Here is a 13,517-nt window from a genome sequence, read left to right as displayed (position 1 = left end):
AATTGAACTAATTCATTTAATGGATCATTCATTCATTCATTTGAAATTAATTTATAATTTGAACACGTGGTGTTTAAGTATAATTACTGACCTCGATATGTGAATTTATGAAGGGCAGAGAATCAACAACATACTATTAATTTTTTTTTGTGAAAAATAGCATATATACAAAAAAAGCTACAAGTTTCAAAGCACAGCACTACAATTAGTTGTAAAACATATTTCAGAGATTGGCCTTTTGACCCGCATGCACATGTCCAAGTTCACCACCGGGGTCCTCTTGCTGCGCTTGCGCACACCCGACTGCAAGCTCAGCGGGAGTGAACACGATGCGCCTGCGCACAACCGGAGGCCTGGTGGGTCGCACCGCGCCTGCGCACGCCGGCCGCCTGCTCCGCCCAGACTCGTTTGCCGCCCCGTGGCCCCGTGTGCGGGTCACGGCCGTTGGCGTCTATCGTGTCTTGGCGGGCGTTGGCGCTGGTTGCTGACCCTCAGGGAGCCACGGCGGTCCAGTCAGCGGCGGGCCGGCTTGGCCCGGGGTCCCGGGCGTTTGCGTGGGGCCGGGCGGCCGCGACCGAGAGCGGAGGCCGGACGGGAGCTGGAGCCGGAGCCGGAGCCGGAGCCGGAGCGGAAGCGGGAGCGGCGGGGGCGGTGCGGGGCCGACCCGCGGCCAGGTGAGCGGGTGGGCGCAGGGCCGCAGTCGCAGTTTCCTGTGCGGGCCCCGCTCGCGCCCTGGGGCCGCTGGAACCCTCGGGAGGGGGCTTCGCTCAGACCCTGAGGAAATTCCACATCAGGAAAGGTCTGGACGGCCTGACCGCCGGATCGTCCTCAGCTGCGCAGCCCCAACCGCCACCCACGCCACTCGGCAGCTGCGAGCCGGAGATGGCCGAGACGCTGCAGGGGAGCACTTTCAGCTCTGCAAGGTGAGCGGGGGTGGGCACGCGGTGGCAGAGAGCCGGGGAGGTGGGTAGCGGGTGGGGGTGGGGGTGGGGGACCACCCGGCGGGGCGTCCAGCTGGGCGGGCGGCGGGGTGCAGGGCACGGGGAGTAGCCCGCGCGGGTGGGGATGCTCCGGGCCTGGGAGTGGGGCGGCTAGGTGCGGGAGTGGGGCGGTGGGTGCAGGAAGTAGGACGCCGGGCGTGGGAGTGGGGCGGTGGGTGCAGGGAGTGGGGCGCTGGGCACGGGAGTGGGGCGCTGGACGCGAGAGTGAGGCGCCGGGCGTGGGAGTGGGGCGGTGGGTGCAGGGAGTCGGGCGCTGGGCGCGGGAGTGGGGCGGTGGGTGCAGGGAGTGGGGCGCTGGGCGCGGCTGGGCGCAGGAGAGGGGTGGCGGAGCGGGGCTCCAGCCTGGGAAGGGGCCTGCTGGCCGGGCCTCAGGGTTAGGGTACTTGTTCACAGGGCCTCAGGGTTAGGGTCCTTGTTCACAGGGCCTCAGGGTTAGGGTCCTTGTTCACAGGGCCCTGACCCCGCCGGCGTGGCCTGGAAGCCTTCGGTGGGAGCATTTTTGGTTTAACCCGCCAAGTTGAGTTTCCTTTGGAAACGCTGTCTGATGAATATCACTAACGCAAAGGCCAAATCTGTCCAACTGGATGTTTGATCGTGGCTTTTCTCCTAAAATGTGCAATGAGTGGCTGAAAATACGAAATCACATTATGTTCGGTTAAGAAGTTAGTGCTATGATTTTTGCCTGTTGAGGAGGTTGGTGCCATGGGGTGCAAAAGCCCCCTGTAGCGGTTGGTTTTAGATGTTTCTCCGTCGGGGCTTGGGCCCCATCTGTCTGGCGGGGTCTTCTGAGTTACTCCAAGCACCTGTTAAAGAGGAGGGGGTGCTGGCCTCACCTATCTTGGGCCCTTTTGCCTTCTTTTTATTTTTTATAATATTTTTTACTACGAATATAATGTTTATACAATGAGGAATATATTTTGAAGTACATTGTAAGAAGTAGTTATCAGACGAGGGTTTGATATGGGTTACAGTTCCACAGTTTTGGGTTTTCTAGCTGCTCCAAGACCCTAGCGACATAATAGAAATACCAATATAGTGATTTAGCAGTCATGCTCATTTGTTACATTCTAAATTCTCTGTTGTAACACCTCCTCCTTTGACCCTTCTCCCAGTCTTTTAGGGATATTTGGACTCTGCCCATTCTAACTTTTTCATGTTGCAGAGGGGTATCGGCAACATAAGATAGGGGGATGGAACTAGTTGATGTTCTTGGAGAGGCTGGTCCCTCTGCATTTTAGGACTTACTTGGCCTAGAAACCATCTGGAGTTTGTAGGTTTCTAGAAGTAATCTTAGTGTGTGAAGCTTGTGTAGAATCTCTGATAAAGCCGTGGGTGTTCTTTAGGGTTGGCAGGAATGGTGTTACAGGTTGGAGTTGGCAGACCATGGTAATTAGCAGTATCTGGCTGAGGCTTGTGTAAGAGTACCCTCCAGAGCAGCCTCTTGAGTCTACTTGAACTCCCTTAGCCACTGATACCTTATTTAATTACATTTCCTTTTCTTCTTTTGATCCGGAAGCTCTTGGAGTCATGTCCCATTTTCCCAGGGAGACTTTCACTGCTGGATGTCATGTCCTATGAAGAGGGAAAGGTAATGATTTTGCTTGTTATGTTGGGCTTAGAGAGAGGGGCCACCTCTGAGCAACAAAAGAGGTTTTCTTGGGGGTGACTCTTAGGCCTAATTTTAAGTAGGCTTTCCTATCCTTTGTGGGGTAAGTTTCCTATGAGCAACCCCCCAAACTAGTGGCTCAGCCTATAGCTTTAGTTGTGCAGACTGCTTGTGAGAATATCAAGAATTCAACTTGGGGAAGTTGAATTTTCCCCCGTTCTCACCATTCCCAGAAGTGGACTTTCCAAAGACTTTTTTATTCACTGTTCAAATGACTCTGGGATTTATTGGGACATCACTCTGGACAAATCAACAAAATCTCCTGTCCTTCTCAAGGTTCCTTGTAATTATGGTGTTCAGTTAAGCTGTCTATGTAAGTTATATTAGGAAATGCAATAGTCAAAGTATAAATTTTGTACCAAATAAACATTTTTTGCTTTAGTCTCACACATAATTTGAAATTTTAAAATATTAATTACCATCTATTTTCAGCACCCTGCATTAATGACATTCCTTTGTTCTTCCTCATGTGGAAACATTTTAAAAATTTGTACATGTAGTCATTATCATTATACACTCTAGACATTCCTAGATTATACCACCTCAGTCTTTATTGTCTATCTTTCTTTCTCATTTCATTTGTGCCCCCAGCTCTCCTCCCTCTATTATTCCCACATTCAGCTTCATTCAGTGTTTTAACATAATTATATCACACTTAGGTAGTATTGTACTGTCCATTTCTGAGTTTTTACATTCAGTCCTGTTGCACAATCTGTGTCCCTTCAGCTCCAATTAACCAATGTCTTACCCTATTTCTATCTCCTGATGGTCTCTGTTACCAACAAAATTCTCCAAGTTTATTCAGTAATGTCAGTTCATATCAGTGAGACCACACAATATTTGTCTTTTTGTTTCTGGCTTATCTCACTCAGCATAATATCCTTAAGGTCCATCCATGTTGTTACATACTTCATAACTTTATTCTGTCTTACAGCTGCATAATATTCCATTGTATGTATATACCACAGTTTGTTTAGTCACTTGCCAGTTAATGGACATTTTGGCTGTGTTTCCATCTCTTGACAATTGTAAATAATGCTGCTATAAACATTGGTGTGCAAATGTCTGTATGTGTCCTTGCCCTCATGTCCTCTGAGTAGATATCTAGCAGTGGTATTGCCGGGTCATATGGCAATTCTGGATTTAGCTTTTTGAGGAAACAGCCAACTGCCTTCCACAGTGGTTGCACCATTTGACATTCCCACCAACAGTAGATAAGTGTGCCTCTTTCTCCACATCCTCTCCAGCACTTGTCGTTTTCTATTTTGTTGATAATGGCCATTCTGGTGGGTGTGAGATGATATCTCACTGTGGTTTTGATTTGCATTTCTCTAACAGCCATGGAAGTTGAGCATCTCTTCATGTGCCTTTTGGCCATTTGTCTTTCCTCTTCTGAGAAGTGTCTGATCATGTCTTTTGCCCGTTTTGTAATTGGGTTGGCTGTCTTTTTGTTGTTGAGTTGAACAATCTCTTTATAAATTCTGGATACTAGACCTTTATCTGATATGTCATTTTCAAATATTGTCTCCCATTGGGCAGGCTGTCTTTTTACTTTCTTGATGAAGTTCTTTGATGCGCAAAAGTGTTTACTTTTGAGGAGTTCCCATTTCTTTCTTTCTTTCTTCAGTGCTCTTGCTTTGGGTGTAAGGTCTAGAAACCCAGCTCCAGGTATAAGATTTATAAGATATTTCCGTACATTTTCTTCTAACAGTTCTATAGTCTTAGATCTAATGTTTAGGTCTTTGATCCATTTTGAGTTAACTTTTGTATAGGGTTTGAGACTTGGGTCCTCTTTCATTCTTTTGCATGTGGATATCCAGTTCTCTAGGCACCATTTATTGAAGAGACTCTTCTGTCCCAGGGTGAGTTGGCTTGACTGCCTTATCAAAGATCAATTGTCCATAAGTAAGAGGGTCTATATCTCAATACTCTATTCAATTCCATTGGTCGATATATCTATCTTTATGCCAGTACCATGCTGTTTTGATCACTGTAGCTTTATAATATACCTTAAAGTCAGGTAGCGTGAGACCTCCAGCTTCGTTTTTTTCTCAGGATACTTTTAGCTATTCGGTACACGCTGCCTTTCCTGATAAATTTGGTTATTGGTTTTTCTGTTTCTGAAAAGTAAGTTTTTGGGATTTTAATTGGTATTGCATCGAATCTGTAAATCAATTTAGGTTGAATTGACATCTTAACTGTACTTAGTCTTCCAATCCATGAACACGGTATGCCCTTCCATCTATTTAGGTCTTCTGTGATTTCTTTTAACAATTTCTTGTAGTTTTCTTTGTATAGGCCTTATGTCTCTTTAGTTAAATTTATTCCTAAATATTTATTCTTTTGGTTGCTGTTGCAAATGGAATTCTTTCTTGATTTCCCCCTTAGATTGTTCATTGCTAGTGTATAGAAATACTACAGATTTTTGAGTGTTAATCTTGTAACCTGCCACTTCGCTATGCTCATTTATTAGCTCCAGTAGTTTTGCTGTGGATTTTTCAGGGTTTTTGACATAGAGTATCCTATCATCTGCAAACAGTGAGAATTTTACTTCTTCCTTTCCAATTCTGATGCCTTGTGTTTCTTTCTTTTGTCTAATTGCTCTGGCTAGAACTTCCAACACAGTGTTGAATAACAGTGGTGAAAGTGGACATCCTTGTCTTGTTCCTAATATTAGGGGGAAAGTTACCAGTTTTTCCCCATTGGGGATGTTGTTTGTTAGCTGTGGGTATTTCATATATTCCCTTTATCATTTTGAGGAAGTTCCCTTCTATTCCTATCCTTTGAAGTGTTTTCAGCAGAAAAGGATGTTGAATTTTGTCAAATGCCTTTTCTGCATCAATCCAGATGATCATGCGGTTTTTCTGCTTTGATTTGTTGATATGGTTTTCTTATGTTGAACCCTCCTTGCATACCTGGGATGAATCCTACTTGGTCATGATGTATAATTCTTCTAATGTGTTGCTGGATTTGATTTGCTAAAACTTTGGTGAGGATTTTTGCATCTATATTCATTAGAGAGATTGGTCTGCAGTTTTCTTTTTTTGTAATATCTTTGTCTGGCTTTGGTGTGAGGGTGATGTTGGCTTCGTAGAAAGATTCTGGAATGTTTGGTACAATTCACATGTGAAGCCATCTGGCCCTGGACTTTTCTTTTTGGGGAGCTTCTTAATGACTGATTCAATTTCTTTACTTGTGATTGTTTTGTTGGGGTTGTCTATTTCTTCTCAAGTCAATGTTGTTGTTCATGCCTTTCTAGAAAGTTGTCCATTTCATCTACATTGTTGTATTTATTAGCATAGAGTTGTTGTAGCATCCTGTCATTACTTCCTTTATTTCTGTGGGGTCAGTGGTTATGTCTCCTCTTCCATTCTGATTATTTATTTGTATCCTCTCTCTTCTTTTTGTTAGTCTCTGTAAGGGTCCATCAATCTTATTGATTTTCTCATAGAACCAGTTTCTGGTTTTGTTGATTTTCTCAATTGTTTTCACATTCTCAGTTTCTTTTATTTTTCTGATCTTCGTTACTCCATTCCCTTTGCTTGCTTTGGGGTTAGTTTGCTGTTCTTTCTCTACTTCTTCCAAGTGGACAATTAGTTCCTCGATTTTGCCCTTTCTTCTTTTTTGATATAAGCATTTAGGGCAATAAATTTCCGTCTTAGCACTGCCTTTGCTGTGTCCCATAAGTTTTGATATGTTGTGTTTTCATTTGATTTGCCTCGAGATACTTACTGATTTCTCTTATAATTTGTTCCTTGACCCACTGATTGTTTAAGAGTGTGTTGTTGAGCCTCCACATATTTGTGAATTTTCTGACACAGTGCCTATTATTGATTTCCAACTTCATTCCTTTATGATCTGAGAAAGTGTTTTGTATGATTTCAAACTTTTTGAATTTATTGAGACTTGCATTGTGACCCAGCATATGGTATCCTTGAGAATGATCCATGAGTACTTGAGAAAAAGGTGTATTCTGCTGTTGTGGGGTGTAATGTTTTATAAATGTCTGTTAAGTCTTGCTCATTTATTGTATTGTTCAAATTCACCATTTCTTTATTAATCCTCTGTCTAGATGTTCTCTCCATTGATCAGAGTGGTGAATTGATGTCTCCAACTATTATGGTAGACACGTCTATTTCTCTTTTCATTGTTTGCCTCATGTGTTTTGGTGCATTCAGGCTCAGTGCATAAATATTTGTGATTGTTATGTCTTCTTGCTGAATTGTTCCTTTTATTAATGCATAGTCTCCTTCTTTGACTCTTTTAACTGTTTTACATTTGAAGTCTAATTGGTTGGATATTAGAATACTGCTGCTCTTTTCTGATTGTTATTTGCATAAAATATCTTTTCCGAACCTTTCACTTTCAACCTATGTTTATCCTTGTGTCTAAGATGTGTTTCCGGTAGACAGCATATAGATGGGTCCAGTTTTTTAATCCATTCTGCCAGTCTATGTGTTTTCACTGGGGAGTTTAATCCGTTGATGTTTAGTGTTATTACTGTACGGGTAGTCTTTCTTCTACCATTTTGCCTTTTGGATTTTATATCCTACCTAATTTTCCTTCTTTTTACCTTTACTCATAGTCTCCCTTTCTCCACTCTTCTCCACACCTCACCTCTCTCTTCTGTCTTTTGTTTTCTCTACTGCTCCCTTTAGTATTTCTTACAGAGCTGGTCTCTTGGTCACAAATTCTCTCTGTGATGTTTTGCCTGAAAATATTTTAATTTCTCCCTCATTTTTGAAGGACACTTTTGCTGGATATAGAATTCTTGGTTGGCGGTTTTTCTCTTTTAGTAGTTTAAATACATCATCCCACTGTCTTCTTGCCGCCGTGGTTTCTGCTGAGAAATTTATGCATAGTCTTATTGGGCTTCCCTTGTATGTGATGGATTGCTTTTCTCTTGCTCCTTTCAAGAGTCTCTCTTTCTCTTTGACCTCTGACATTCTGATTAGTAAGTGTCTTGGAGTGTGTCTGTTTGGATCTGTTCTCTTTGGGGTACGCTGCACTTCTTGGATCTGTAATTTTAAGTCTTTCATAAGAGTTGGGAAATTTTCAGTGATCGTTTCCTCCATTAGTTTTTCTCCTCCTTTCCCCTTCTCTTCTCCTTCTGGGATGCCCACAACACATATTCACGCACTTCATATTGTCATTCAGTTCCCTGAGTCCTTTCTCATATTTTTCCATTTTTTCCCTATATTTTCATTTGCTTGTTGGATTTCAGATGTTCTGTCCCCAGTTCACTAATCCTATGTTCTGCTCTCGAAATCTACCATTGTAGTTTTCCATTATTTTTTTCATCTCTTCTACTGTGCCTTTCATTCCCATAAGTTCTGTGATATGTTTTTTCGTAACTTCGATTTCTTCGTTTTGTTCATTCCTTGCCTTTTATATCCTCCATCTTCATTGATTTGATTTTTGATGAGGTTTTTGATGTCTGTTCATATATTCTGAATTAATTGTTTCAACTCCTGTATCTCATTTGAATCATTGGTTTGTTCCTTTGACTGGGCCCTATGTTCAGTTTTCCTGGTGTGATTTGTTATTTTTTCCTGGCATCTAGGCATTTAATTACCTTAATTTATTCTGGAGATTGTTTTCACTTCTTTTACCTAGGGTTTTCTTGCTGGATGAATTTGTTGTCTGTCTATTCTTTGACATTCAGTTCAGCTTTTTGTGGACCTCTAGCTTAGGTTTTGTTTAACAGAGGAATTTTTCAGTTCTTCTTTTCTTGTTTCTTGCCCTGCCTTTATGCTGTGCCTTACCTCCCTGTCCCACCCTCCACCCCACCCCCTGCCCCTGCAACTTGTACTCTAATTTCTGTCTCCCTGAGCTTGATTTTCTCTGATGCTTTGTTTGTAGTTACCAGGGCTTAACTTTAAGGTCCTTAAGCAATGACAGTCTTGTTTACTTTGACACCAACTTCAGTAGTGAATGCAAACTGTGTTGCTATACCCCTCCAGCCCCCCATCTTTATGTAGTTCTTGTCTCGTGTTACGTGTGGATTGAGTCCCAAACCACTGAATTATCATTGTATCCTACTCACCTGCCTTTTAGATCCTGAGGGAGAGAAAAAGTGCAGTTGCAAGCCAAAATTACAATAGTCCTGTCATTACAGGTATCCACATTGTTGCCCCATCAGAGATCTCTGCTTCTTCAGGCAGCTTCTAGCTCTTGTCTGTTGTCCTTTCCTTTCAGCCTGTAGAGCCCTGTTGAGCATATGGGGTGGCTCGGGCCCTATGCACCCCAGAAAAACATGTTCTGCAATGCAGTCTGCTTGTGCAGTGTTTGCCCATTGTCAGTAGGAGATTCTGATGAGGCCACCTCAATGAAGGTGTGGCCCAACCGGCTCAGGATGGGTCCTGTGCTTTGACCAGAGGCCTCATGGGAAGGAAGGTCACGGGAGAGAAAGCCGGAGGGTGCCTGTGGAGGCTAGAGTCGTGGGACACTGAAGAGAAGGGGTCGGCCAGGGGAGGCCACTGGGCACACTGTCCAGGGAGGGAGGAGGCTGGGGACAGAGGATCCCAGAAAGGGAGGAGCCTAGGGAGGAAGGGGACTGGAGAGGAGGGGACTGGGAGGAGGGAGCCCGGAGGAGGGAGCCTGGGAACGGAGGCACCCAGGGAATGGAGGATCCCGGGGTTGGAGGAGCCTGGGGATGGAGGGATCCCGGAGGGAGGAGCCTGGGCAGGAAGGAGCCTGGGGACAGAGAATTCCAGGGTGCATGGCCAGAATTGTCTTGAGGACATGTGATCCAGATGTCCCAGTGTGTAAGCCAAATGGTGTTTGTTTGGGCGGTAGGAAACTAAAAAGCATTTCTTGTAGGGCTGGCCTAGTGGGGACAAACTTCTTCAGCTTTTCTTTATCTGGGAATGTCTTAATCTCACTCTCACATTTTTCAAAAATTTTAATGCAATTTTATTGATATGTATTCACATGCCATGTAATCATCCAAAGTGCACGGTGCTCAGAGTATCATCATGTAACTGCATTCATCGTCACAGTCGACCTTTTTGTATAAGGGATAACATAGAAGGAAAAAGCAATCAACCTCAGCACATACTGCAACAATTTTTTAGAACAAATTTCAGATTTTAGTATGGGCTACAAGTCATAATTTTGGTTTTTACTGCCATCTGCTCCAAGACACTAGAGACTAAAAGCAATATCAGTATTATTACTCAGGAGTCATTCTCGTTTGTTAAACCTTCTCTGAATAACTCCACCTTCTCTTTGGCTCTTCCTCCCACTCTTTAGGGGTATTTGGACTATGCCCATTGAAATGTTTTCATGGTGGAAGGGGTTGTGGATAATACAGGGTACAGGGATGAACTAGTTGATGCTCTGGAGGGGCTGGCTCCTCTGCAGTCCAGGACTTATCTGGCCTAGGGACCCATCTGGAGGTTGTAGGTTTCTGAAAGTAATACTAGTGCATGGAACCTTTTAGAATCTCATATAAACCCTAGGTATTCTTTATGTCACCGTCATTTTTGAAAGATGGTTTTATGAGGTAAAGAATTATTGCTTGCTAATTTTTTGCTTTCTGCCCTTTAAATATATCATTCTACTGCCTCCTTGCCTCCATGACTTCCGATGAGAAATCAGTACAATCTTTTGAGGCTCCCTTGTATGTGACATGTTGCTTCTCTCTTGTGACTCACAGTTCTGACTTTGTCTGACATGTCACAGTTTAATTTTAATATGTCATGCCATGGATCTGTTTGGGTTTATCCTGTTTGGAATTCATTGAGTATTTTGCATATACATATTTGTGTCTTTTGTTAAATTTGCAAAGTTTTCAGCCTTTATTTCTTTGAATATTTCTCTGTTCCTTAAGTTTGTACCGATCTACTGTTATGGCAGAGCTTTCCTTGATTGCCTGTAGTGAACCAAAAAAGTAAAAACAGGTAACACATTCCCCAGCCTTTGCAGGTTGACCTGTGAGTGCTGTCCTTCAGGGCTTATCCACATGCTGAGTTTAGAATATAGCTCCAGGCCAAGTTGTAGGGCCTCCCTGGTCCTTTCTGCGCATGAGTCTCAGGCTTGCCTGCACACATGGCCCTAGGAAGTCCCCTGTTTACAGGGACATGAATGCCCCCTTTGTCCTAGGAAAGAGTTCCCAACAGTCCTGGGCCCTGCTGTCTGTGTCCTACAGCAGCAGTCCCCTGCCCCAGGCAGCACTTGACTGCTTCCTGCAGCGTCCTGTAAGAGAGTTGGGTGAGCAGGTTCTGGGACAGACGGCCAGCCCCACAGACCACCATCAGATAGATGTATATTCTCCCAGAGTGCGTGCCGTGGTCTCTCTCCTCCTGTGGAGCCAGGACAAGGGGAGAGGGGTCGAGGGGCTGGCTAAGCCACCACCAGGACCCCTGGTTTGAAGTAGACTTCTTGATTCAGTGCTCATCCTGTGACCGCAGTCTTTTAGCTGTTTTCTGGAGAAAGGTCTTTCTGCACTTCTTGCTAGTTGCACAAAGCTTCTGTTGGGGGAACAGAGCCCTGAAGCGTCTCAGTTCCTGATTTTTTAAAATGATTTCTTTACCTGTTTAATCATTTATATGTTTATTCAAAGACTATATATTAATTAGAGTTACAATTGCAGAGTTTCACTCCAGCTCCTTCTCTGAATTTGTCAATCTTTTGTGCACTGCAAGAAACTTTCCACCTCTGCTTGAAGTCAGGTGCAGTGTAAATCAAGATCAGCAGTCCTTTCTTTCATTCATGCTAATCGTTTGCAGAAACGACTTATTTCACCATTTTTAATTGTGTTCTTGTTTGTTTTAAATGGGTTAAGTCAGAAACCTAAGGATCTGTCATATTACCTTACTTACAAATTAACAGTTGAATTAGTTTGCCACAGTTTTACACATGTGCACATGTACACACACACACACACACACACACACACACACACACGAGAACTCTGAGTTAGACACAGGTTGTTGCTCAAAGCAGGTGCAGCAGCCAGAGCAGTGCCCCAGCATAGTGTGGTGAGCCCCAGATGGTGCCTGCATGTGCAGGGGGACCCCTCACCGTAGAGGAACCCCAAATTGAGGAACTCTGATTTTAAGTAGATGATCTAGTGACCTCAGGAGAGGGAGAACCTTATCTTCATTTTAGAATATTAGCAAATTCTGGGGAGAAGCAGGATGGTCTTTATCTTCACTACTGGTCTCTCTGTGGATGTTGTGGAATGTCTGCTCTAGAAACATTTTTAAATTGCTGTAAATGCCTTTACTTGACCCCTGCTGTGCAGAAATGTGCAGTCTTCCTGGAGTTTTGTCTCAACATTGGGTCTCCCTCCAGCAATCCCCCCCTTTTCTTGTCTTAAAGCAGAACAAAACCCTTCTCCACCACTTGTCTTCTTCAGCTGCCATTCTTTGTCTTAGTCCCCTACACTCCTGTTCTCCCATCACTCTCTCTTCCCTGCTCCTCCTCTGTCTCTCTTTCTTTCAATTTTTTATTAGAGAAGTTGGGGTTTTACAGACCAATCATGCATAAAATACAGGGTTCCTGGACACCAGCCACCCCACGACCAACCCCTTGTATTGATGTGGAACATTTATTGCATTGATGATAGTATTTATTTTGTAATTGTGCTCATTTTTTAAATACTTTAATTACCTTTGTTATAATTGATGAAAAATTACCTAAATAGTACTAACTATCTTCCATAGTTTATATTAGGTGTATTTTTCCAGTATTACCACTCTATTATTAACACTTTGTATTAGTGTCATATATTTGTTATAGTTCATGAATCAAACAGCATTCTTGTACTCTTAGCTGTAGTCCATTGTCTACAATTGGGCTTTCTGTGTTATACGGTTCTATACTTTTAACTGTTACTCTGGTAGCATATGTGGCCTCAAGTTTCCCCTTTTAGCCACATTCACCTGTATATGGAGTATTGTTAATTACATGTACAATAATGTGCTGCCATCATCACCATCTGTTTCCAAACCATTACAGTCAAGCTAAGTGGAAATTCTATGCAGTCACCTGGTACTCTACAATCCGGATTGGAGATCTTTTGAGTTTCTTATTATAATTTGTTCGTATCAGTGAGATTGTACAATGTTTGTCCTTTTGTGCCTGGCTTCTTGCACTAGATAGTAAGTCCTCAAGGTTCATCCATGTTGTTCTGTGCCTCAGGACTTCATTCCCTTTTACAATTGGGTAGTATTCCATCACAGGCATGTACCGTATATTTTATTTATCCAGTCATCAGTTGATGGACACTTGGATTGCTTCTATCTTTTGGCAGTTGTGAGTAGTGTCACTGTGAACGTTGGTGTGAAAATATCAGTTTGAGTCTCTGTTTTCTGTTCTTCTGATTGCTGTATATACCGATATTGATGTATATACTTGGTATATACCAAGAAGTGGGATTGCCAGATCATAGGATCATTCTATTTAGCTTCTGAGCAACTGCCCAACTGTCTTCTACAGCATAGCACCATTTTTACATTCCCATCAGCAATAAATGAATTTTCCTATTTCTCCACATTCTCCCCAACACTTAAGTTCTCTGATTTTTCATGGTAGCCATTCTAGTGGATGTGAAATGATACCTAATTTTGGTTTTCATTTGCATTTCCCTAATAGCTAGTGATGTTAAGCATCTTCTCATGTGCTTTTTTGACATTTGTGTGTATCCTCTTTGGGAAAATGTCGGTTTGAGCATTTTGTCCATTTTTAAATTAGGCTGTTTGTTTTTTTAATGTTGAGTTGTAGGATTTCTTATATTTCTGGATACTAAACTCTTATTGGATATGTGGTTTCCAAGTATTTCTCCCATTGGGTAGGACCTTTTGTAGTATGGATGTTTTGATATGATTTCACCTTCACTGTGT

The 13,517-nt window shown here is 43.0% G+C and overlaps 1 protein-coding gene across 1 annotated transcript in view; it reads left to right on the top strand.

Moving 5' to 3' along the window:
- The first annotated feature begins 247 nt into the window (after nt 1–247).
- The window catches only part of LOC143664751 (uncharacterized), an 83,883-nt gene continuing 70,613 nt past the window's right edge, over nt 248–13,517 (top strand). The window contains exons 1-3 of the mRNA XM_077138150.1: nt 248–356; nt 496–923; nt 2,518–2,589. Coding sequence (XP_076994265.1) covers nt 248–356; nt 496–923; nt 2,518–2,589 — 609 coding nt within the window. The remainder of the gene's footprint in view (nt 357–495; nt 924–2,517; nt 2,590–13,517) is intronic.

Source organism: Tamandua tetradactyla, chromosome 20 (assembly GCF_023851605.1).
Source record: "Tamandua tetradactyla isolate mTamTet1 chromosome 20, mTamTet1.pri, whole genome shotgun sequence".
NCBI lineage: Eukaryota > Metazoa > Chordata > Mammalia > Pilosa > Myrmecophagidae > Tamandua > Tamandua tetradactyla.
This window is presented reverse-complemented; position numbering and strand designations above follow the sequence as displayed.